Source organism: Cnephaeus nilssonii, assembly GCF_951640355.1.
Source record: "Cnephaeus nilssonii genome assembly, chromosome: 4".
NCBI lineage: Eukaryota > Metazoa > Chordata > Mammalia > Chiroptera > Vespertilionidae > Cnephaeus > Cnephaeus nilssonii.
The window spans coordinates 43,939,251-43,964,719 of NC_137075.1; the positions used below are offsets into that span (position 1 = coordinate 43,939,251).

General features: G+C 54.7%; 1 protein-coding gene across 2 annotated transcripts; it reads left to right on the forward strand.

Annotated features, from left to right (window-relative positions):
- Positions 1 to 3,095: 3,095 nt before the first annotated feature.
- On the forward strand, positions 3,096 to 13,942 carry VPS18 (VPS18 core subunit of CORVET and HOPS complexes). 2 transcript variants are annotated; one of them, XM_079769377.1, is made up of 5 exons: positions 3,096 to 3,477; positions 4,799 to 4,940; positions 8,364 to 8,455; positions 8,610 to 10,480; positions 11,126 to 13,942. In XM_079769377.1, the coding sequence occupies exons 1-5, from the start codon at positions 3,387 to 3,389 to the stop codon at positions 11,849 to 11,851; spliced, it is 2,922 nt and encodes a 973-aa protein (XP_079625503.1). In that variant the 5' UTR covers positions 3,096 to 3,386; the 3' UTR covers positions 11,852 to 13,942. The 2 variants fall into 2 exon arrangements, with proteins under 2 accessions (XP_079625503.1, XP_079625504.1); XM_079769378.1 differs by lacking the exon at positions 4,799 to 4,940.
- Positions 13,943 to 25,469: the final 11,527 nt, after the last annotated feature.

Sequence of the window (25,469 nt, forward strand, 5' to 3'; positions counted from 1 at the left end):
CACCTCATTTACTCTTCAAAACAGACCTCCTAAGTAATTATTGTATCTATTTCGGTAGATGAAGAAACCGAAGCTAAGAGCCATCAAGTGTGCAGTGTCACAGCTAATGAGTGACAGGACGGAAAAGAGGGCTGGTCTCTGGGCTCTTCCAAAGTCCAGCCCAAGGATTGAGTAATGAGTATGTGGAAGATGCGGCTGTAATCACCTCAACAGGGATCCAGTGTGTACTGTGTCCATAGTAAGCAAGGCCCACTTAGGCCCCACCCCACACATCCCAGAGAGCAGTGGAAAAGACGGAGGCGTTTAGAACAGTGAGGAGGTGGCTGGAAGAACTCTGTGTCCCTGAGAACACCCCCATGCTGACCAGCTCCGTGCCTGGGGGGACACTCTCTCTGCACAGTCCAGACCTGAGGAATCAGTTGGGCCTCCCTTTCTCAGCTGGCGTTAGGGGCATGGACGGTGTGCTTGGATTTGAATATGGCCTCCTGGCTTCCCATTTCCTGGTCACAAGACTTTGAACAAATTGCTCCACCATCTGAACTTCAGTTTCGGCTCTTGTAAGGTGGGGAAAAGATCAGTGCCTACTTCATAGTACTAGCGTGCATATAAAATGAAATAACAATGACTATTAGGAACTTAGTTTAGTGCTTGGCACATTGTCGGTAATCAGTAAATGTATCTTTTTTTTTTAAAGTATATATATCTTTATTGATTTCAGAGAGGAAGGGAGAGGGAAAGAGAGATAGAAACACCAATGATGAGAGAGAATCATAGATTGGCTGCCTCCCACTGGAGATCAAGCCCGAAACCCAGGCATGTGCCCTTGACCGGAACCGAACCTGGGACTCTTCAGTTCGCAGGCCGACACTCTTTCCACTGAGCTAAACCAGCTAGGGCTATCTTTTATGATTACTTGACCTTTGGCTGGACCTGTTTATGTTTCCCTAATGCAGATGACAGGTGATATGGGTGGGGCCTCATGCAAGGAGCAGGACAGCTCTCTGGCTGGGATCCCTTTTCCCAGGGCGGAGGCCTCCTTCCCTGCTCCACCAGCCTACGGAGCAGCGCCCCTGGCGGGGAGAGTGGCTCGCAGCCGCTGGTTTCGGGCAAGAGAAGAAGGGAGACACAGGCTGGAAGGTAAGTTACCTCAGACCCAGAAACCTGTCACCCCATCCCGGGCGGGGGCCACTCCAGGCCCAGAGAGCCCTCAGTGTGGGCTGGTGAGGGTCCAGTCCTCAGCGCCTGGCAGGGAAGTTTGGCAAAAGAAGCGTGACCACACAGAGAACTGTGCAAACCTGGACGCTTTTGAGAATAAAGGGGGAGCTTTTAGTCATTAGTTGGGGGGCTACCGGTTAAAGCTGGATGGTGGTGACTCTGTCCAAGAGCCTTCTTCACTTTAGCAAAGTAGAGTCCATGGGCCTCATAAAGAAACAGACTCCCACCCGCCGGTTGTGGCTCAGTGTTTGAGCGTCGACACCCACCCCCGTCTGGGCACTTGCCCAAACTGCAGGCTCGATTCCCAGTGGGGGGTGTACAGGAGGCAGCCGATCAATGATTCTCTCTCATCACTGACGTGTCTATCTCTCTCCCTCCTTCTTCTTTCTTCTCTGAAATCAATAAAAATATATTTTAAAAAGAAAGAAAGAAAGAAAGAAAGAAAGAAAGAAAGAAAGAAAGAAAGAAAGAAAGAAAGCGAGCCGAAACCGGTTTGGCTCAGTGGATAGAGCATCGGCCTGCAGACTGAAGGGTCTCAGGTTTGATTCTGGTCAAGGGCATGTACCTTGGTTGTGGGCACATCCCCAGTAGGGGGTGTGCAGGAGGCAGCTGATCAATGTTTCTCTTTCATCGATGTTTCTGACCCTCTATCCCTCTCCCTTCCTCTCTGTAAAAAATCAATAAAACATATTTTTTTTAAAAAAATAAAAAGAAACCGACTCTGAGTCACCCAGTCGGTGGAAGAGGGAAACCAAACTGCAGTCACACCCGAGCCCTTGCAGTTCTGTTATTTAGGACTCCACACCCACCTCCAAAACTTGTCCCTAGTTCCTGCCGGGTTTTGAAGGTATTTGTTCCCCATTCCTAGTGCAGCACTGTGGCCAAATCTCTGGGTATGCCCCGGCTGTGCCCCAGAGCCTGGAACAGTGCCTGGCACAGAGAGTGTCATTTGTGAAATGGGTGACCTGAACAAATCCATCAACAGCGTTTCTCGCATTAATTATTTACTTATTGGCCCATCGACCTTCAAGGATGGTACTGTACTTAACTCTGTGACCCCAGCACCTCGCCAGAGGCCAGGCACAGAGTAAGTTTTTGGTGAACGAGCGAATGGAAGCAGCCTGGCACCCCTTAGCTGTGCCTTGTCCTCTGCCTTCCTTTCTGGCCTCCCCCCACACCAAGGAGCCACTGCAGAGCAGGTTAGAGGCAGGTTAGGAAGCACATGACTTCCCACTGGCTGGGGCACCCAGCTCTGCCACTTTCTGTAAGTGGGCCCTGGGTGTGGAAGAAGAGATCAGGGCTACTTGCCTGTGCTTTGTGAAGGTAGGATCCAAACAACGATTAGATTGAGGAACAGGACGTTCTCCTGGGGACCTAGGGCAGCGAGCTGTTTACAAAGGTGGGAGCGGAGCTGGGCAGGGAGGCTGAGCGGTCCAGATGAGGGAGGAAAGCCTAGGCATGGAAGGTGGCAGGGACCCGCGAGGCTGGGCAGGTCGGGGAAAGGGGCTGAGAAAGCCAGGATTACCTCCTAGTGGCAAAGCCCGGAACTGCAGCGGGGTGTTGGAAGGAGAGGCTTGTGTTCAGCGAGGCCAGTCCACCACCCCACCGGTCTCCAGTACAGACGCGTCCAGGCCTCCGCCCCAAGCAGGGAACCGCAGCTGCACTCCCGGTTCCCGCCCTCAGGGGAGGACTGGGTCCCGGCCCCGCCCCCGCCTGGCCCCGCCCCGCCCCGCCTGGCCCCGCCCCTCTCGCGGCGCCTCGCGGCGCCTCCCAGTGGCCGCCCCGCGAAGTTCCTGCGCCAGCGCACGTGAGGTTCTGAGAACCCGGAAGTTACGTTGTAGGCGCGCGTCCCGGGGGCGGGAGTCAGCTGAGCTACCGGGGCGAGGTTGGGATCACCTGAGCTCCGCTAAAGGGTCGGCGATCTCTGGGCGGCGGGCGTGGGGTGCAGGACTGCGCCCGATTTAAGGGGGAGCGCTCCTGAGTCATCTCGTTCTCTAAGGCGACAGCGAGAAGATCCTCAGGATTTTAGAGAGCAGGAGGGCGGCGGATCGCCAGGGTCTGTCAGATCCCTGTGTAGGCTGGGGAATCGCAGGCTCCAGTCGGGGCGACAGGGATCCCCGGGGGAAGCCCCGTTGTAATCCCTGGGGTGGCGAGTCCCGAAGCCAGGCACCATGGCGTCCATCCTGGATGAATACGAGGACTCCCTGTCCCGCTCGGCCGTCTTGCAGCCCGGCTGCCCCAGCGTGGGCATCCCCCACTCGGGTAAGGGAAGGGGGGGCGCCCTCTCAGCTCTCCTGGCACCTGCGCGGGAGGAGTGGGGAGGGTGGCTCCAGGAGCTCTGGTTCGCCTCCTGGGCGTGCAGTTGGGGTCTAGGCCCCTGGTTCTCCTCAGGCTCTCGTGGTGATGGTCGAAGTTTGAAAGAGCAGCCGCGTGATCTAGGCCCTGCCACTAGGGTCCTTCTAAGAGGGAACTGGGACCCAGATAAGGAAGTAACTTGCCTGCAGGGCTGCAGTTGGGAGAACTGAGAAGAGGCTTCGAGATTCACCTGATTCTGTGCTTTTCTCGAGGGCCTTTCTGGAGGTGGGAGGAAGAGAATGGGGAAAGAAACTGGTGAAAGGGGGATGTTGTAAGGAGAAGGAGGGATGGTCCTAGAGCTAACTTCGCCCCCGAACAGGGGAAAATGAAGTATTTTAGGCCTTTGCTAGAGCTGGGTGAAGCCTGGCACTGAGGAGACATTTTTTGCAGAAAGTAGTACAGAATTGGCAGAGGGTTCTGAAGTGCTGGGGGTTTTGAGCAATGGTAAAGGAATGAAGTAAAGCCAGAGAGAAAGCAACTTCAGTTTGTTAACCAGCTGATTGGAACGGTTTTCCCAGGTTCCCTGTACCGTCATTTTTCTGGAGACTCACTGAGAGCATTACTGCATGGGCAGGGAGGAGGGGAGAGAGTGAAGCTAGATGACTTTAGTTGAGCTGGGGTTGCTGGGCCAAAGATTGATAAGGGAAAATGCCCAAACCACCCCTCCCCCCCATAACCACTGGGAGCAGGTACATCATGGCGTAACAGCATCCACAGCATCCCAGGGGTTCGAAGAATCAATTCCTCACTTCTGTCAGAAGTGTGGGAAGAGCCCAGGACCCCTAATGCAGAGGTGATTAGCAAGCTACTTGACATATTGGTTTGTTAACCAAGGCCCTGGGTAGGAATATGTGGGGAAAGTGGAGAGGAGCACTGTTTTGTTGTTGTTGTTAATCCTCACCGGAGGATACTTTTCCATCGATTTTTAGAGAGAGTGGAAGGGAGGGGTAGACACACAGAGAGAGACATGGATGTGAGAGAGACACATTGATTGGTTGTTTCCCCCATGCTCCTTGACCAGGGCCGCTCCCTGAGCGGGGCTCGGGATCAAGCCTGCAACCGAGGTATGTGCCCTGGACTGGAAAGGGACCTGCAACCCTTTAGTCCGCAGGCCAGCACGCTATCCACTGAGCCAAACGGGCTAGGGCAGGAGCAGTTTTTTGTTGTTGTTTCTTGCCTTTCTCCTGTCTTCTCCATAGCTGTCCTTTTCTTTGCTTCTCACCTGTAGGGTATGTGAATGCCCAGCTAGAGAAGGAAGTGCCCATCTTCACGAAGCAGCGCATTGACTTTACCCCTTCCGAGCGTATCACCAGTCTTGTCGTCTCCTGCAATCAGCTCTGCATGAGCCTGGGCAAGGATGCACTGCTCCGGTAAGTGAAGGCCAAAATATATAGGAATAGGAGTGGAATGGTGATATTTTGGGGCTGTTAACTAACTCATGCCTTTCTACTTCTCTGGGCAGGTGAAACAGGGGATTTGGAATTTTCAGGAAATATTCTTCCCAAAGAGAACCAATGTAGTGTGGTAGTTAAGAATAAGGTAGACCTGGATTCAGATCCTAGCTCTACCACTTGCCAGCTCTGGAATCTTGAGCAAGTCAGCCAGTCTCTCTAAATGTGTCCCTTCATCTGATAAAGATAACACCAACCCCCCAATTAGTCACATGGATCAGTGGAACTGTCTAGAATCCTGAATAAATCCACTCTAAAGGGAAATAATGGTCTGGCTGGCGTGGCTCAGTGGTTGAACATCAACCTATGAACCAGGAGGTCATGGTTCGATTCCTGGTCAGAGCATATGCCTGGGTTGCAGGCTTGATCCCCAGTGGGGGGGATGCAGGAGGCAGCTGATCAATGATTCTCTGTCATCATTGATGTTTCTATCTTTCTCTCTCTCTTTCCATTCCTCTCTGAAATCAATAAAAATATATTTAAAAAAATGGAAATAATGTATCTTAATAAATCTGGAAATAAATACATATATAAATTGACAAAGGTATTAGCAAATTTGTTTATCTACCTGGAATAACCACCTGGGATAAAACAGCTAAACCTCTGTGTCACAGAAATGAATTATAGGTGAAATCATTATCGTTATTTAAATATAAAATAAAATCAATGCACCCTGACCCTAGCCAATTTGGCTCAGTGGATAGAGTGTCAGCCTGCCAATTGAAGGGTGCCGGGTTCGATTCTGGTCAAGGGCACATGCCAGGGTTGTGGGCTCAATCCCCAGTGGGGGTGTGTGCAGGAGGCAGCCGATCAATGATTCCCTCTCATCATTGATGTTTCTATCTCTTTCTCCCACTCTCTTCTTCTCTGAAATCAGTAAAAAATATGCATGAAAAATGAATAAATAAATAAAAATAAACAGTGCACCGTGGTTGGTGTGGCTTTGTTGGTTGGAATGTTGTCCTGTCGTCCCATGCGCCAGAAAGATGGCAGGTTTGATTCCCGGTCAGGGCACATACCCAGGTTGTGGGGGTTTCATCTCCAATCGGGGCGCATACTGGAGGCAACTGATAAATGTTTCTCTCACATCAATATTTCTCTCTCTCTCTCTCTCTCTCTCTCTCTCATTCTCCCTTCCTCTCTCTAAACATATTCTCAGATGAAGATTTCTTTTTTAATATATTTTTATTGATTTCAGAGAGGAAGGGAGAGGGAGAAAGAGATAGACACATCAGTGATGAGAGAGGATCACTGAGCCACACCAACCAGGCAGGTGAGGATTTTTTATAAAAGAATATTTAATAAATTTCTACGTTCTTGGACTGAAGGAAGGTCTTCTTAAGCTAGAAAATCCAGATGCCAAAAGCAAAAGATATAATTGATTGCATAGTAATTGCTATTGTGACAAAACAAAAAAGCATATGAAAATCAGTTCAAGACAAAAGATGGTGGGAAAATAATGTTTTTCCACATGACTAACAATCTACATCCTTGTTTCTTAAAAAACCCTTACAAATTAACCTTTTGCACTCGGATGTCGAGGGTGACTCGACACGGTTAGTATTAGAATAAAGGAATCGAGAAAAAAGCAAGCAAGTGCAAAGGGTTAGTAAGACAATTTAGTAGAAAAGGGAGAGCAAAGAATATAAACAAGCAGTTCACAGAAGAGGAACTCCAAATTTCCACTAAACATCTGAAAATATTTTTAACTTCTGGGAATTCAAATTAAAATAACACTAAGATGCCATTTAAAAAAAATCTATCAGATTGGCAAAAATTAAAAACAGTAATATGTGGTGCTGGTGAAGATGCACACAAATGGACTCTTATACATTGCTGGTGAGAGTATAAATTGCCACTATCTTTTGGAAAAATAATTGGCAATGTCTGTTAAAATTTGAAATTATAGCCCTAGCTGGTTTGGCTCAGTGGATAGAGCATTGGCCTGTGGACTGAAGGGTCCCAGGTTCAATTCCGGCCAAGGGCACATGCCTGGGTTGTGGGCTCGATCCCCAGTAGGGGGGCATGCAGGAGGCAGCCAATCAATGATTCTCTCTCATCATTGATGTTTCTATCTCTCCCTCTTCCTTCCTCTCTAAAATCAATAAAATATATTTTAAAAAAGAAAAAAAATTTGAAATTATAACTGACCCAGCAATCCCATTTTGGGGAATACATAACTATAGAAAAAAAAGTACCAGTCTGCAAGGATATAGAGTCAAGGATATTGATTGCAGCATTATTTACTTGTTTGTTTGTTTATTTATTTATTTTGTTAATCCTCATCTGAAGATATTTTTTCCATTGCTTTTCAGAGAGAGTAAAAGGGAGGGAAGGAGGGGAAGAGAGAGAGAGTGAAACATTGATGTGAGAGAGACACATCAACTAGTTGCCTCCTGCACACACCCTGACCATGGGCGGGGAACAAACCTACAAATGAGGTATGAGGTACATGCCCTTGACCAGGAATCGAACCTGAGATCCTCCAGTGCCAGGCTGGTGCTCTAACCACTGAGCACACCTGGCCAGGATGATTAGGGCATTATCTCTGGCAGGAAAAACTGGACATGAGCTGAATGCTTACCAGTAGGAAAATGATGGTTAAATTATGGTTCAGCCATAAAAGGAATATTATGCATTTATTAACATGAGTTAGAGCTGTATCTGTTGACTTAGTGAATGCTCATGAAATATCCAAGTGAGAAAAGCAAATTATAAGTTAAGGTGCACACACACACACTATGAAGTCATTTTTGTAAAAGTTGACAAAACACTATATTATAAATATGGAGAAAGATGTTAGCATCAGTTTTCTCTGTTGGGAATGACAGGTTTGAGAAGAAAATAATTAGCTTTTTCTTTATACATCTTTACATTGATTTCTTTAGTTAGAATGAGCATATAATTTGAAAAGAATCTAATAAGGGAAATATAATTCAAACAGGAGTATTTCTCAAGGTTATTGTGAAGATTGAGATCATACTAGATTAAGCTCTTGGCATGCTGCTTGATATGTAGAAAGTATTCAGTAACCATTAGCTACAATTTGTGGTTCATTTTTTACCCCAGGAGTCTGGGATACCCCTGCTAATTTTCCTGGATGCACTGGAGGTCTGTTGAGTAGAGGAGAAAGATTTCTGCTTAGTGGACTTCTCAAAATGAGGTTCGGGAATTCTCAGCTGAGGGTTAAGGACCCTGCCTATGTTTCAGAGTTCCCATGGGATTGTATTCAGAGTTTTATGTGTAGATGTAGATTTCAGGGAAGAAAGGCTGTGGCTTTCATCAAATTATAAAGAGGTCTGTGATTCGAGAAAAGGATCTGCCCTCCTCTTGTCCTGACAGCATTGACTTGGGCAAGGCAAATGAACCCAACCACATGGAGCTGGGGCGTAAGGATGATGCCAGAGTTCACAAGATGTTCCTGGACCACACTGGTAAGTGGTGATGGAGGTCGGAGATGGCGGGTGGGGGTGGGGCTGAGGTAAGTCGCTGCCTGGGTGGATGGGATCTGAGGGTGGTGGGGGCGAGGAGGAGGCTGAGGGTGGAATAGCAGCAGCCTCCAGGATGCCATGCTCTCCCCTGTTCCAGGCTTTCACCTGCTAATTGCTCTGAGCAGCACTGAGGTCCTTTATGTGAACCGTAATGGACAGAAGGTACGGCCACTGGCACGCTGGAAGGGGCAGCTGGTGGAGAGTGTGGGCTGGAACAAGGCACTGGGCACCGAGAGCAGCACAGGCCCCATCCTGGTTGGCACTGCCCAAGGCCAGATCTTCGAAGCAGAGCTCTCAGCCAGCGAGGGTGGGCTTTTCGGCCCTGCCCCAGATCTCTACTTCCGTCCATTATACGTTCTAAATGAAGAAGGGGGCCCAGCACCTGTGTGCTCCATTGAGGCCGAGCGGGGCCCTGATGGGCGCATCTTTGTTATTGCCACCACTCGGCAGCGCCTCTTCCAGTTCATAGGCCGAACAGCAGAGGGAGCTGAGGCACAGAGCTTCCTGGGGCTCTTCGCTGCCTACACTGACCACCCACCCCCATTCCGTGAGTTCCCCAGCAGTCTGGGCTACAGCGAGTTGGCCTTCTACACCCCCAAACTGCGCTCTGCGCCACGGGCCTTCGCCTGGATGATGGGGGATGGCGTGTTGTACGGATCATTGGACCACGGGCGTCCCGACTCCCTGCTGAGTGAGGAGCGAGTCTGGGAATACCCAGAAGGGGTAGGTCCTGGAGCCAGCCCACCCCTGGCCATTGTCCTGACCCAGTTCCACTTCCTGCTCCTGCTGGCGGACCGGGTGGAGGCCGTGTGCACGCTGACGGGACAGGTGGTGCTGCGGGATCACTTCCTGGAGAAGTTCGGGCCACTGAAGCACATGGTGAAGGACTCCTCCACCGGCCACCTGTGGGCCTACACCGAGCGGGCCGTCTTCCGCTACCATGTGCAGCGGGAGTCCCGGGACGTCTGGCGCACCTACCTGGACATGAACCGCTTCGACCTGGCCAAAGAGTATTGTCGAGAGCGGCCTGACTGCCTGGACACCGTCCTGGCTCGGGAGGCTGATTTTTGCTTTAATCAGCGTCGCTACCTGGAGAGCGCCCGCTGCTATGCCCTGACCCAGAGCTACTTTGAGGAGATTGCCCTCAAGTTCTTGGAGGCCCGACAGGAGGAGGCTTTGGTTGAGTTCTTGCAGCGGAAACTGGCCAGTTTGAAGCCAGCCGAGCGTACCCAGGCCACGCTGCTGACCACCTGGCTGACAGAGCTCTACCTGAGCCGGCTCGGGGCCCTGCAGGGTGACCCAGAGGCCCTGAACCTCTACCGGGACACACGGGAGCGCTTCCGTGCCTTCCTCAGCAGCCCCCGCCACAAGGAGTCGCTCTTCGCCAGCAGAGCCTCCATCCACGAGCTGCTCGCTAGCCATGGGGACACGGAACACATGGTCTATTTTGCTGTGATCATGCAGGACTACGAGCGGGTGGTGGCATACCACTGCCAGCATGAGGCCTATGAGGAGGCCCTGGCCGTGCTTGCCCGCCACCGGGACCCCCAGCTCTTCTACAAGTTCTCGCCCATCCTCATCCGTCACATCCCCCGTCAGCTGGTGGATGCCTGGATTGAGATGGGCAGCCGGCTGGACGCCCGGCAGCTCATCCCTGCCTTGGTGAACTACAGCCAGGGTGGTGAGGCCCAGCAGGTGAGCCAGGCCATCCGCTACATGGAGTTCTGTGTGAACGTGCTGGGCGAGACTGAGCAGGCCATTCACAATTACCTGCTGTCGCTGTATGCCCGAGGCCAGCCAGCCTCGCTGCTGGCCTACCTTGAGCAGGCTGGGGCCAGCCCACACCGTGTGCATTACGACCTCAAGTATGCACTGCGGCTCTGTGCCGAGCATGGCCACCACCGCGCTTGTGTCCATGTCTACAAGGTCCTGGAGCTGTATGAGGAGGCTGTGGACCTGGCCTTGCAGGTGAGCCCGTGAGTCTTGACGCCATCTAAGAGCGGGGCCCGGAGAGCAATAACTTCACTGTTGAAGGGTTGGAGAGGTGGCTGTGGCTAGGGTGTGCTGGCTTCCTTTGCGGAGAGGTGCTGTAGTGTAGAGGCTAAGAACAAGGACTCTGAAGTTAGGATTTGAATTCTGATTCTGCCACTTTCTAAGCTGTGTGACCTCAGGCTAGTTCTGAACCTCTCTGTGCCTCAGATTATTCATCCAGAGAAGGGGGTCGTATGATAGTACTTCCCTCATAGGGTTTATGGAAGTACTGAATAGGAAAAGCACTCAGAACGGTGCCTGTTGCTTAGGTAAGTTCTATATACACGCTAGCTATTGTATTATGGTCACAATTGCAGAAGGACATTTCTCAAATTATGACCCAAAATCTGAATTTTGATTATGTTCCCCAGGTGATTTTTACGTTCACTAAAATTGAAGCCCACCATCATAAGTAGCTTTTGCAGAGCTGTGAGGGACAGGCCCGCCACCGAGATAGGTTTCTAGCTTGGCTCCCAGAAGCTCCTCCTCAGGCCCAGGGTCTCCCTAGGCATCGGGCTCTCCCACCGTCTCTATCCTGGGTGGGGAGGAGGCACGACCCTAACACGCGTGGTTGCCCCGCAGGTGGATGTGGACCTGGCCAAGCAGTGTGCTGATTTGCCCGAGGAAGATGAGGAGCTTCGCAAGAAGCTGTGGCTGAAGATTGCCCGGCACGTGGTGCAGGAGGAGGAAGATGTGCAGACCGCCATGGCCTGCCTGGCCAGCTGCCCCCTGCTCAAGATTGAGGACGTGCTCCCCTTCTTTCCTGACTTCGTCACCATCGACCACTTCAAGGAGGCGATCTGCAGCTCACTGAAGGCCTACAACCACCACATCCAGGAGCTGCAGCGGGAGATGGAAGAGGCCACAGCCAGCGCCCAGCGCATCCGGCGGGATCTGCAGGAGCTGCGGGGCCGCTACGGCACTGTGGAACCCCAGGACAAATGTGCCACCTGCGACTTCCCCCTGCTCAACCGCCCTTTTTACCTCTTCCTCTGCGGCCACATGTTCCATGCGGACTGCCTGCTGCAGGCTGTGCGGCCTGGCCTGCCGGCCTACAAGCAGGCCCGGCTGGAGGAGTTGCAGCGGAAGCTGGGGGCTGCTCCGCCCCCCACCAAGGGCGCTGCCCGGGCAAAGGAGGCCGAGGGTGGGGCTGCTGCTGTGGGGCCAAGCCGGGAACAGCTCAAGGCTGACCTAGATGAACTGGTGGCGGCTGAGTGTGTGTACTGTGGGGAGCTGATGATTCGCTCTATCGACCGGCCCTTCATCGACCCCCAGCGCTATGAGGAGGAGCACCTCAGTTGGCTGTAGGAGGTTGTTGCCCCTGATAGGTGGGCAGGCAGTCAAGCACAGCTACTTGCCGGGCCTTAGGAAGGCCGCGTGAGAGGGCTGCTGCCGGGCTATGGCTGTAAGAGGGAGTGGAGTTAAGAGCCGTTGCCCATGGGGTATCAGCTGTGAGCGCACCTGCCCACTGCTCATGCTGTTCTTCAGGGCTGCCTTAGAGCTGCTGTTACACCAGGCCATCAGCCTGCCTCCCAGCACAGGGCATTAGCTGGAGAGGTCACAGTTCTGATCGCCTTCCTATCCCCTCGGCATCTAACAGCTCGGTTTTCCTTTTCACTCTCGCCACACTTCCTGTTCAGCTTCTAGAGCAAGAGTACCATTCTTCCTTTTCACTCCGTGCCTCTTCTCTCTCAGAGGAAGCCCTCTCTTCTGTCTGCCCCCAGGTCCCAGAAGTGAAAAGACAACCCCTCCGAGTCCTGGGCATGGGGGGTGGGAAAGGTAGTGCTGATGGTGGGTGTGGTCTTGTGCACACTGTTCTGCCGCTGTGAGGGGTGCCCTGGGCAGAGGGCCTCATGGAGGACAGTGGGAGCTGGAGATGGGGTGGAGAGATTAAATGGTCTGCATTGCACTAGTGGCTCTGGAGCTGGTGACTTGTGGTGATGCTGGGCTGAGTGGGCGGGGGGCCCAGGAGGGGTGGGGGACCGCAGGGAAGCTACCTGGGTCCTGTATGCTTTCGAGCCTTGGCCCTTGTGTCTTCACCTGGAAGTGTGACAGGATGATTTTGCCTGTCCCTCCCCTCTATCCTCTCTGATTCTTGGCTTCTGTTGGAAATTACCACCCATCATCCTGTTTGGAACAGGGGCTGTTCTTCTCTTTGCCAGCAGGTGGTGCTGCTCCCCACAGAATCCTTTGCATGCAGGCAGTTGGAGGTGCTGATTTCTCACTTTCCCCAGGAGAGCTTCCTCAGTCTGTTCCTTCCCCAGTTGTCCCAAGCATTTTCTGGGTGTCTCGGTGACCTAACCATGAACCTAAGCTCCTCATTCCTTCTCGCTCCATTAGCCCTTACAAATGCTAGATTTTACTTGCCCCTCTCTACCAGCTTGGATCCCTGAGTGCCCAGGTGCTGCCCATCTTTGATACTGCCCTGTCACTGTCTGGCACTTAACCATAGTGCTGAGGTCCAACATGGAGGTGAGAGTGCCATTGCTACCATTCATGGCATGGGGCAGATAGGTTTTTCCCTATCTAGCTCCTGTAACCTGCCCCTCCCCCCAGATGACCCTTCTTTAGCTGTGGCCGGTAGCTCAGCCACAACTGAAGATTCTTAGAGCGGGGCCTCCCTGTGACATCAGCTGAACACCCTTTGCTCCTGACGCGGATGTCCACAGTCCACAGCCCGGCCCTCTGGGTGTGGTCTGTTAGCTGCCAGATTGAAATAAAATAACAAGTGGTGTTCCTGGAATCAGGCTGGGGTCAAGGCACCTGGCTGGTGTCTGCAGTCTTTTCTTTCTCCCCTGCGGCCAAATCCTCTTCCAAGACTTATCTCCTGCAGTCCCGGTGGAATCTTGCCCAGCTGAGTTCCCCAACCACCAGAACAACAGCAAGGCCTCTGCCAACTTACAGGGCTGGAAGCTGCCTCTCTGATGAGCCTCAGATTCCCTATGTTCCCCCTGAAGCAAGAGTGGGAGTAAATATGTGTGTGTTGAGGGGGGGGGGCGGAGGGGGGGGTGTTCTCATTGGGTGAGTAGAGGACATCAGAATCCTGTTCTCTTTTTCCCGTTCCAGGAAGGTTTGGAAGGCTCCTACTCTCTCTCCCCAAGTGGCCGAAGGCTCTCCTCACACCTAGACATGCCCAGTAGAGGACTCGGGGTATTGTAACCCCTGTCAATGCATATTAGGTAGAAACCTTGGCCTGCCACTGGCGTGGTCCCTTCCTTGCTTAGAACAGCTTGGGGCTTCTGTCTTCGCACATAACGGGTGCCTAATATGTTAGTTAAACAAACACTGCCTATTGCTCCCTCCTCGCAGAGAACTTGGCTAAGACAGCCTGGGACGCCCCTGCCCCTTCTGTCCTCTCAGCCTGCCCATCTGGTCCTAGGCCGCTTCCTCATTCCTGGAAAAAGGCCCCAGGTTTCCCTGGCACTGATAGATAGGGGTTCCGTTGAGTCAGGGCAACGGGAAGCCACAGCTCTTAGATCCCTGGAAACCAAGCAAGGCCTGGAATGAAGGGGAGAGAGCAGGCCCTCAGGGCCTTGGCCCTGAGCCTGGGGGAGGGCCAGAGGGGGGGAAGGGGGGGAGCTGTGTGGGCAGCGGCCAAGATGAATGAGCTGCTCCTGGAGCGGTCACTGGAAATAGAAGGAGTGGCCAGAGGCAGTGACGCTAGGATCAGGGCAGGAGGCCTGTAAACAAGGAAGCCACCTGGGGGAGATGCAGGGCGGCCACTGGTCCTGGGGAGCAGGTGCTTCCTGAGGCCCGCCCTTGAGAGGGCCCTGGGGAGCCGCCCAGTTGGGTTGGCAGAGGACACTAGGGGACGCTGTCTACTGGCTTCCCCAGCCCACCAGCTCCCGCCCACAGTTCCTGGGGGAGTGGCCGTCGGAGGGTGTGCCAGCCCAGAGTCAGGCCTGGCTTACCCGCCTGGCCACCCTCCCTTCCCTTGTCCCCAAGGCAGACTGGCCAAGGGCACCAGCACTGGCAGGGAGGGCTCAGGGCTCAGAGTCTGGGCAGCCTGGTGTGAACTCATTCCCCAGGGACCACCAATTCTCAGAGTTCCTGCCCCCAGGGCTTGGATCGCAGCCGGCAGGCACCAGTCCCATTGGGGGCTACAAAGCCACCAGTCTCCAGACTGCCCTGGGCGCTGCCCCCCTGGCGCCAGGGAAACAAAAGGTTAGGGGGCCCAGAGGGAGTTATCTGGCCCCACTGGGTGGGTGGGGGCATGAGGGGTACACCTCCTCCCCACTCCCCCAGCTCTGCAGATTCTTCGAGACACTTTCACAGGCGGAAATTCCCAGAGGTCAGAGGAGGGAAACGGTTAATTCCTTTTATTCAATGGGTCCCCCCCCTACACGCCTCCCCCCAACTTCCTCCCTCCACTTCCCGCCCCCCCCTGTGTGAACAGGAAGTGGAGAGGAAAAGGCTCTGAGCAGAGCAGCTGGGAGCAGGAGGCAGGGAGTGGGCGGCAGGCTCGGTGCCAGCCCTGCCCCTCATGGCTCCTTGCTGGAGGGCCAGACCCACCGTGGCCTGGGAAAGAACCTGCAGCCCCACGGGCCAGTGGCAGGGAAGCCGGGAAACAGCCTAGTGTCCGAGCCCCCTTCCCTCAGCCTGCTCCCTCCCGGGGTCACCTGCAAGGCATCCTCTGCCCGAGACCCAGCTGCCCTTGCCACTGCAGCCCCACCCCCACCGCAGGCTGGGCACCCCGAGCTGGCAGGCGTCTCTCTAGGCAGCCGCCAGTCCTGGCACTGGCTCCAGCCCCTCAGCCCTGCCAGTTCTTTGAAGCTCATGCAGCGCTTCCTGTTTGGGGCGGGCGATGCCAGGGGCCCTCCCCCACCATTGTTCTGTAGAGACCATAGGTCCATCTGTTGCCCCATGGTGGGGCCCCTAGGCAGTGCCACAAGGGAGCAGCACCACAAAGGACCCTGCTGGCAGCTTTGCTTACGTGGAGTGCGGCTGCAGCAGGTTGAGGGTGGACGGTGGTCAGAGGCAGGCCCGGGCGGGCGGTGGGGTAGAAGCAGGAGGCTAGATCTAGTTCATGGGCAGCTGGAGCCGTCCGCTTCCTCCTCCACCTGGAACATGGAGATGATTATATTCAGGGGGCGCTGAAGCCACCAGGAGAGGGAAACCATTCTTACGCCCAGGTTTCAAAAGGGAAAACTGAGGCAGAAGGGCAGACTGTGGTCTGGGATGGTCAATGAAAGGGGCATCAAGAAGGGGGTCTTCTTTCCGTGGGATTATTAGCCCCTGCTCGCTGAATGTCCTCTGATTTGGTGCTTTCTCTTCCAGAGCAGCTTTGCCTTTTCTCAGCTTTCGCCTTGAAGTAGCCCTTGAACTGGGCAGTCAGGAACCATGAGGCCATGGGAGGCTTGGGCGGCCCTAGTTTGGCGATCAGCAACCAGTATCCGCAGAGAACAAGCCCAGGCAGGCCTTCCAGAAAAAGAGGAAGGGGCAATGGTCTGGCCGCAGGAAGGGGGTGCTGCTCGTGGTTCCCAGGCTGCCCGCCATGGCCAAAGGTCTGTTTGTTTTTCCCAGGTGTAAAGGCAGGTGCCCGGTGTCTCTGCAGCTTGCCTCCTCTGCCGTAGCCCCGTCTCACAGCTCTGACCTCGACCTGCTTCCTCTCACAGGGCTAGAAGCCCAGCCATGGTCTAGCCCGTTTCCCTCACCAGATCCTCTGGCTCCTCTTGCCAGCCCAGGACCTGAACTGCCTAGGTCACGGCTCCCAGAATGTCAGAGCAGCAGAGGCCTCCGATAAAGGCTATGGAGTGATGTGGGACCTTTGTTTCGGTAAAAACTTGCATGGATGTCCAATACCTGAACTTCATAAGCTTCCCTGCTGGAAGCCAGGCTCGGGGGAGAGGCACGCCCCTATTCACTGTCCTCTCCTCCCCCATCTCAATCTCTCGGGGATGCCAGGATCCCCAAGAATCCAGCTTGAAAATCACTGGGCTGCCGTTCCCACGTTCTGATGTGACAGGTGCTGAATCTCGGGAGAAACGGGTGGCGGCACTAGGCTCCATCCAGGATCCTGTCCCTTCTCCAGGAGACTGTGTCAGTCAGCGGTGGTTTTCTACCCACTGGAGCCAAACACCGTCCCAGGCCCTTCACTGTGATCATTCCTCATCAAAGTGGGTTGTGCTGAGGGACAGGGAGGTGATCTGGAAAGAGCAAGTGCAGGTCTCTGCTCGGCCGTTTACCAGCAGTCAGTTGAATCGCGCCCTCGGAACCTCAATTTCTTGGCCTGTTAAAGGTGAGTGACCATTACAGACCTTGAGAGGCCCAGGTGAAGCTTAGACAAGAGCAGTGAAGCACATCTGCCAAGGGCCCAGGGCCTGGCGCCTGAGCAGCTCCTTGGCTTGCTTTCTCTTCTGCTTTACTCTGTGCCTCATTCCTCAAGGGCTGGCACCCTGGGAGCCCTGCCATGGCTCTTCCCGCGGGAACCCCTCTGATCCCTCTGGGAATCAGGCTGGAATTGAAAGAGGCTTCGGTGAAAAGGTTTTTCTGGTTCTCAAATATGGTGATTGTGGGGAAGAGAGGCTGAGGCTGAGGATGAGAGGAAGCCCTCAGGCAGATAGGATACAGCCACTCATGTGGGACAGGAGTGCTACTACCTTGGGGGACGGGTTAGGATCCTGGAGGAGAGAGGGCACTGCTCCAGCCCCAGGGGGCGGACAGCATGAGCTGAGGAGGCTGAGCCAGGCCTGGCCCCTCTGCCAGCCTGCCCTCATGGTCCAGCCAGAGCTTGCACAATAGCCTGGCTGACTGGATAGCTGGCACTCCTCTGGGAGCCTCAGGAAGTCCCCCTTTGACCTTTGACCCCTCAGGCCTGCTACAGGCCAGAATTCCAAGCAGCTGTCCTCTCTTTTATCTTCTGTTCCTGGTCATTTCCCTTTAGGGCTGCGACTCAAAGACACCCCAAACATGTACCTCCTAGCTCATCCTTTCTCATGTTCTTGGGGATAGACCAGCCGGAGCCTCCCCTGGGGCAGCTCCCTATGTGGGCTAATGGGGACCCTCGGAGTCTAGCTGTCTGAAGGATGCAAACCTTACAGGAAAGCCCCCCAACAAGTGCTCCTGAATTTCCAGATGTCCTCCCAGGTGCGCTGCCTGACTTCATCCTTGTCCCAAAGCCCAGCAGGTAAAACCAGGAACAGCAGGCAGCGCCTGCTCCCTCCTGCCACCCTCTCAGGAGTCGGAGTCCGAAGAGCCCTCGATGCTGTTCCACACGAAACCACGCTGTGCCTCACGGCATTCAGTTTCACAATCAAACAATTCCCTTTGGTTTTCTAGCGGAATTTTTGCTTTTATTTTTTAGGGTTTCTCGACTTTTTTTTTTTTTTTTTTTTAGTAATCAGTCTAAATTTGTCATTACACATCCCCCATTTCCGTCCCTAAGGGCCTCATTGTCATCCCCTGGAATCTGGAAACCATATGTGTGGGCAGAAACCCCCCAGCATCCCCCACAGTACCCTGGCCCAGCCTGGCCTCTGCTGGGGCAGCCTGCTCGCTGGGGAAGAGTCTACACTCCAGGCTGGGGCTGGAAAGGGAGTTTCTCTTTGGACCTTCCCAGCTTAAGCCATGGAGAAGCCGTGTGGTCTGGTGGTTAGGACTGGAACACGTGGGTTCTGTCCCCAGCAATCTCTTTGACTAACGCCAGAAGCCTGGGAAACTCCCCTTGGTACCCATGCGACTCAGTTTCCCCACGAGCCAGGGGACTCAGAACTTCACTACCTAGCTTATCTCCTACCTGCCTGGGTAAAAAGTGTTTGAACCAAAATTTTTACTGTCACTTACAAGCTGTGTGACCTTAACAAACGGCTTAATCTTGCTGAATGTCAATTTCCTCATCTATAAACTAGACGCTATTATTGTACCTACCTCCTGGTTGTTGTTCAAGTTAAATAAGAAAACGTGTTCTCACGGGCCCAGGGCCATGCGTGCTGTAAAAGTCAATACACAGTAGATGTTCCTGTTAATAAGTAGAAATACATAATGAGGTGGGCAGCGCTGTTCTCGGTGGTACTGGTCTGCGGCCCAGCCTACTTGCCCTGCCTCTCCTGCTCAGGCTGCCCAGTCCAGACCTTCCTTGGGCCTCCTCTGGCTGGAGAAGGGGCAGGGATGACTTACCAGTTGTGAATCAGAGCAGAGGCCTGGCTGCTAGTCCCTGTCTCCATGACGACCCCAGCCCCTCCCCTCCTTCCTTCCTCAGGAGCTTTCTGTTTACTGTAAACAGCTGCCCCAGCTCAGCCCTAGCTGATCCTGCCCAGGGCCAGCCAGACCCTCTCTGAACTGGGGATTGACGATGTGTGAAGGTCTAGGCCCAGCATCCTGGGCTGTGTGAGGCCTTGAACAGGCTCTGCTTTGCCACCTTGACTGGAGGGGAGGGGAAACGGGGAGGGGAAGGGCCTGTCACCTCAGACCAGGCCAGCCAAGGCCCGAGACAAGGAGCAGATGGAACATAATTGAGGAGGACCGTGCTGAGAGAGCGTGCTGGAGAGATCTGTGCCTTGGCCTTAGGCTGACCTGGGTTCAAATCCTGACCTAGATTTACTCACTGTGTGACCTCTGGCTGGGCACTGAACTTCTCTAAGCTTCACTCAATTTATCGATTTGTAAAACAGAGATAATAACACCTTTCTCAGAGGATTGGCTGCTGTGTAGATTGGTGATAACGCATGTACGTTATCATGGCATGTTGCTAGCCTGCACTGATGGTGGCTGGACTTATTAATTCACCTCTCAGGTTCTCTCCTGCTCAGGGGTCTTGCATGAGTCCCTGCCTATTCCTTCTTCTGGCACACCTCAATCACACAACTTACAAGCATGTGTACATGTGCACCAAGCACCTATACACATGCACAGAGCAAACACAAACAAACCAGGCAATGAACTGAAACTCGCAAATGGCTGGTGCACAGGAGAACCTGCATGAGGGTGAAGTAGGAGTCTAGCTGCTTCCTAAGCCTGTGCCTGGGCCTGAGCCTGAGCAGGCTGACATTGGAGCTGGGTCACCACAACTGTCTACCTCTCCCTTCACTAGCCCCAGGATTGCACCCACCTCCCTGCCCAGCTGCCCACAGCGCAGGAATACAGGGCATGGCTCTCCTTTCCTGGGTCAGGCTTCCAGGACACAATGTCTAGGTTGTGAGCTCTTGGCCCCCAGCTCCCAAGGGGCCCACATTTGACTTTCCAGTATCCTTGGAAGTGCCAGCCGGTTAGGAGAGCCTTAAAGGGTGAGATTTAGGCCTGCCATTCCCCTGACCACCAGAATCAGGGCAGATTAAAGTTAGGCACGGGGCATTCATCGATTTGAGTCATTGCCCACAGACCCATGAGTAAGTGTGGCTCTGGATTTCCAGCCCTGTGCCTCACCAGCATGCCCATCGGGGTCTTCCCCAGCTGGGTCCTTGTTGGTTCCAGGTGCAGCCATGGGGTCCTGCCCGGGCCTCGGCTCCCTCCAGAGCACAGAGCAATTAGTGGGGGCTTGTGGGCTTAGCTGACTATGGTGCCCTCATGTCCCTTTGCCAACTATTGGGTCTAACGAGTTTCTGTCCCCACCCAGGCCTGGGCTGCATGAGAAAGGAGAGGAGCCCCCAGGACTGAAGTTAGCACAGTGGACCGGCTGGAAATCCCCCACTTCTTACCTTGGCCGGTTGAGGAAACAGCCTCCCGGCAGAGGGCCGCCTCCCGCCAGGGACTTTTCTCCTGGGGGTGACACAGCACACAGGGCAGCTCCCGGGACCCCAGCCACACTTCAGCCTGAGGGTGAGGGTGGGATCATACAGGACCACTCTCTCCCTTGCAGGAAGCATGGCAGCCAAAGATTCTAGAACCCACTTGGGGTTTAAGCAGGCCTGAGGATGGGCAGGCCGGAGGGAGGGCTCGGGGTGCAGGGGGCGTGGGGGCAGTGGTGGCCAGGAAGGTCCGCACCGTGGTGACATTTGGTAGTCTAACCAGGTCCAAACCATTCGGCACCCAGACCTCAGTAGCCCCTCCTCCACCCTCCCTTCCCGCACCCAGCATCTAATCTGAACAGGCTCCTGGTGGGATAGAAAGCCCTCACTAATCTCCCAGGGGGGTGGTCTCCAAACTTTTTTTATTATGAATATTTATGTATAAGAATATGCACTACAGTCAAAACATACTGTATATTAACGCTTATCTTTTATCTAAAAAGTGAGTCTAAATAGAAGGCCTCCTAGTCCCCCCTTCACAGATGACTTTGCTCACTTCCACCCACCCCCCTCCCCAGGAGCCTACCCCACAGAGGCAGGAGGGCCTCTCAGAGCAGACCGTCCACCTTGCGGGAGGGTCAGGGCTGGGGGTAGGGGCTGGGGCTAGTCTCTTACTCCATTGCAAACCACAGACAACTGAGTCACCCACATCTGAAGCCCTGCTATTTGTTGTCAGCGTGAAAGAAACGTGGTCATTTCAGATCCGGCTCTGTTGCCGCAGCGGTGGCTGGGCTCAGCTCCCATCCGAGGGCCCAGGCAGCCTGTCCCTAGAACCACCGCACACCAGTGCAGAAATGGAATGTCCATAAAGGAAGAACACATAGGCCTGTGTGTGTGTGTGTGTTTCATGTGTTTCACACATGTACATGTGGGCCTGGAGTGTGCCATTCAAAGAGTTTTTGCTCAGTGGCAGCCTCTGTTTCCCGGTCTGCTGGTTGTGGGGGCCTCAGGCAGGTTACACAGGTATGACAGATCAAGGAACTTGGAAAGTCTTAAGAAGCCTTGACATTGACTCAGATACTTTATCTCATCTGCATCCTCACAACATAACTGTTAAGGTGTGTGTGTGGGCGGGGGGGGGGGGGGGGGGGCGGAACAGATCAGTAAGTCCATGTTGGAGGTGAGCAGTCCAAGGCGCAGGGCAGTGAGGTGCTTGCCTAAAATCACAGTTTGGCACAGCTGGGTCTCTTGTTTGCTCGCTCTCTTCCCAGCATGCCTCTCCTCCTGTCCTGCCCACTGCAGCGATAGGGCAGCCTGCCTTTCTGCCCCAGGACCCTCTCCCTGTGCTTGGACACCTGGCCCAGCCCATGGGTTAACCCTGTTCACAGGGAGCAGGGGCCCCACAGGCAGAGGACGGGTCTTTCCTGTCCAGGCCAGACTGCCCCCTGCTCCGGCCTGGCTGGCCGAGGGGCCTCGGCTTCCTCCTTCATTTGAAAGCTCAGCCTGGTGAGAGTAGCAGAGGGGGAGGGTAAGGGGAGGGCTCAATCGCCAGTGCCCTCCCCCCTCACTGACAGCTGTAATCTGCTTGGGAAAATCTCTTTTTTTTCCGCACAGGAAAAAATATTAGTTGTCCCGATAACAAGGAAAACAAAATCCAGCGCAGGGCATCAGAGACTTCCTGAAGCGGGAAACAATGTCCAGGGAGCTCAGTGGAGAAGCCCGAGCTGGGAGGCTGAGGGGGAGCAGAGAGAGGACACTGGTCCAGGCCTATCTGGCCCGTGGGGGAGGGGAATGACAGATCGAGGAACTTGGAAAAAAGATTCCCCCCCCCCCCGAAAACCTTGAAGTCCAGGCTGTTAAGCTATATCCGGGAAATGATTCAAGACCATCACACATCCCTGAACGGAGCAGGCCGCTTCAGCTCAGGTGCTGAGTCCACCCCGCTTCCTCCCTCCGGGTCTCCCAGCTCGTTCTCCTGGGTGCTGTTCCCCACAGGCACCCCGCCCCCAGGCCTCTGGCCTTGTCTGCCCACAGCTGCTCCCGGGGTAACTTTCCACTGAGGGTTAGGGGGTGAGAAGGGGGAGGGCTTCTCCAGAGCCCCACCTCCAGGCCTAGGAGACTCTGGTGCCCATTTCCCTCTCTGCCCAGGACACTTGTGCTATTTGCTCCAATGGGTGTGGCCTCGAGGGGCAGGTGCGGGCCTGGGATTTAAAGCAGAGTCCTGAGCTCCCAGCGAGCAGTAGTTCTCAACCGTGGCTGCACACTGGGTCACTTAGGGAGCTTTCAGAAAATACCTGTGCCTCCCAGGCCTCACCCCAGACCAGTTATATCAGAATCACTAGGGAGTTATCAAGTGATTCTTGTGTGTAGTCAAGGCTGGCAACCCCTGCTCTATGACCCTGTGACCCTTTGGTCACTTGCTGGCTGGCCCCTCAGTTCCAGGTTGGAGCCCCGCAGAAATGACCACCTAGCTGGTGGCCTCAGAGGTGCCTGCAGAGTTCTCTGCCCACTGGAGGCCAGCTGCTTAACCCCACAGCCGGTTCTGGGTTACCCGGCCCCTTCCCACGGCTCCTTCTCCTTCTCCTTCTCCTTCTCCTTCTCCTTCTCCTTCTCCTTCTCCTTCTCCTTCTCCTTCTCCTTCTCCTTCTCCTTCTCCCAGGGCAATGATGTCTGGGGCCTTTGTTCTCAGCCAACAGGAGTGTGACCAGAAACCTACCCATAGTCAGTCCCATTCACTGCGATTAGAACCCCACTTTGGCCACCGAACACACTTAACCTGTCCAGCTCTCGCGCTCAGCATCCCCCCACATCCCAGTGTCATCTCCAGCTTTATTCTCAGGAGGACCCAGGTTTCTTCCCTTACAATGCCCTCAGCTCTTGCTCTGCACAAAGCCTAGGGCCCTCGGGCTCCGAGCACAGGGGCTGTCATTTTCCCCAAGGGTTGGGGATCCCTACCAGGGTGTTGCTGCTGTGCTATGCCAGAGACTGGGCTTCCATGGTAACCTCTTTGAAGTCAGAGACCATTCCCGGTTCATTTTTTATTGTTTATAAGCATGTACCAGTCACCTAAGTGCTGGGTCTTTAGGGGGTATCACATGCAAAGAGCCACAGTCCCTCCTCTCAAAGGCCTTAACAACACCGAGGCCGGGCTGTCCTGAGCTATCACAAGGTAGTGCCATTCCAATTCCCCGAAACCTTCCCAGAACAGTTGAAGGAATATTTATTTCCTAAGTAGAGCAGAGTATGTCCCTCCCCTAACAGAAAAATAAAGGAAGGTATTTCAGGGGCCAGGGACAAAGTGGGGTTCCAATCGCATCCAGTGGAAGGGGCAGGGCAGCATGAGCTGGGGCCTGCAGCCTGGCTGAAGAGAACTCACTAGGGTTCCTTTTTGCTCCTAGTCAGGCTTTTACTAACGGAGGGGCTTGCAAGTCCCCGGGCTCTGGCCAGAGGGCCTGTGGGTTCCCACCCCTCTGCTCAAGTGGTCACGTCTACCTAAAGAATCCCTGAGATCCTGAGAGGCAGGACCACAGAGCAGGCTTTTTCCCTTCTCCTAAGGGGGCCTTCTTGGCCTGGGATTCCCAGGGGTCTCCCCTTTCCCTCTGGAGGAGCCCAGCCCAGCTCCCAGCCCCCATCATAGCGTTTTCCAAGCAGGTGGAAGATGCTATGGACAAGGAGCCACCTGGCTGCAGGAGAGGGGAAGCCCCGTGCATGTCCCTGGGGCCTCCATCTCTCCAGAGGGAAACAGTTGGCCGAGAAGCCTGCTCCCCAGAAGCTTAGGCTCTGACTCTTGGCCGGGGCAGTGGGCAGCAGGCTTCAGGAGCTTGGGGTGAGGGGGCCTGAAGGGAGGGGCTCTAATCCCAGCTGCCTAGCTCTGGGTACTAACAGGCCACACCAGGGGCAGCCAAGACTGAGGGGGGGGCACCACCACCTGCTTTTCCTTGTTTTGTTTTCAGGGCACTAATTACTGTGCTGAGCTCCGAGCTGCCTAATGAGGCCGTTTGGATTTCCTGTTGTTCTGGCTTCCCAAGACCCTTAAAGGGCCAGCATCGCACTTGGAGTGGGCCTGGGTGGGATACCGACCACTCTGGCGAGAATGAGCACAGAAGGGCTATTCCTAGGCTCAACCTGAATGCCAAGGGCAGCGGTGAGGGTCTGATCTAATACTTCCGGGCGGCTCTCAAGGCCCTCCAAGAGGGGCCGGCCGCTCAGAGGTGCTCAAACCGGAAGCAGGAGCTTCAGAACTGCGTGGCCTGGTCAGAGCACAGGGCGAAGGGGAGGAGGAGGTAAGGAGGCCAGGGCCGAGGAGGAAAGGCTGGTGAGGTCACCAGTGCCCAGACTGTGAGAACCACTGCAGCACCAGGCAGGAGGGAAACGCCATGACGTCCTGTTCACCCCCTACCCCCCACCCTGGAAAATAAACACTTGTTGTCCAAGAGGCCAGCGCCACTTCCGAAGGGGCAGACAGACCGGGCTAGAGGCCCAGAAACAGGGTTGAGCCCAGCTTTGAACAAAGGCCTTTGCCCAAGTTGGATGCAGAAAGGCCTGCAGGTCAGACTCCCCCTAACTCAGCCCCTCTATGGCACAGCCTGCAACAGGGCTTGCAGGATGCACCCTAGGGACCATCTTTGCACTTGGAGGAGCTGAGCATAGCTGGGTATGCCAGGGAGCCCCTTCCAATGCTTGATGCAGGCTGCAGATGGGCTGGCAGGCAGGTGGTGGGGGGGCGCCCATCTGCTTCCTGAGTCGCCCTCAGATTTGAGGCACAGCCTCAGTCCTAGACCTGTCCCAAGTGCCCCTCAGGCTGCCCCAGACTGTGGGTCCCCTGGGCCCCAGGAGGCCTGGCCTGCAGCGCCCTCCCCCACAGACGGGGTGACGACATTGTTGTTCTTATACAGGGCCTTCCGCCTAGAGTTCCGGCTCCGCTAAATGGTGGGAATGAGGGTCCCAGGGACAAAGCCAGCCTGGTTCCCGCAGCCACCTCAGAATGGACGGAATCCCCATTGTGTGCGGGGCGTCTTGTGCCCGCCCTCCCCTTGCCCTAGCCGGACATGCCAACAAACAGCTCATTGAGCTCGGGGGAGGGGCCGGGAGACAACAATGTCCCCCAGAGGACCAGAGCAGTGAGCTCAGCTGGGGGTGGGGGCTGCCATGGAGGCCGGAGGGCGATGATCTCAGCGTGGGGAGGGTTGGCCCTTTTGACAGGCTGACCAGAGCCTGGCCTCCCCACGAGGCTGAGAAGGGCTGGCCTCACCCTGGCTGCCCCA

What these genes read in the sequence shown, in the direction of transcription:
- VPS18 (XM_079769377.1), top strand. Translation starts at nt 3,387, where the DNA reads ATGGCGTCCATCCTGGATGAATACGAGGACTCCCTGTCCCGCTCGGCC. An exon ending in GGCAAGGATGCACTGCTCCG is followed by an intron (nt 4,941 to 8,363) that starts GTAAGTGAAGGC and finishes TTGTCCTGACAG; the next exon opens with CATTGACTTGGGCAAGGCAA. An exon ending in CTGTGGACCTGGCCTTGCAG is followed by an intron (nt 10,481 to 11,125) that starts GTGAGCCCGTGA and finishes GTTGCCCCGCAG; the next exon opens with GTGGATGTGGACCTGGCCAA.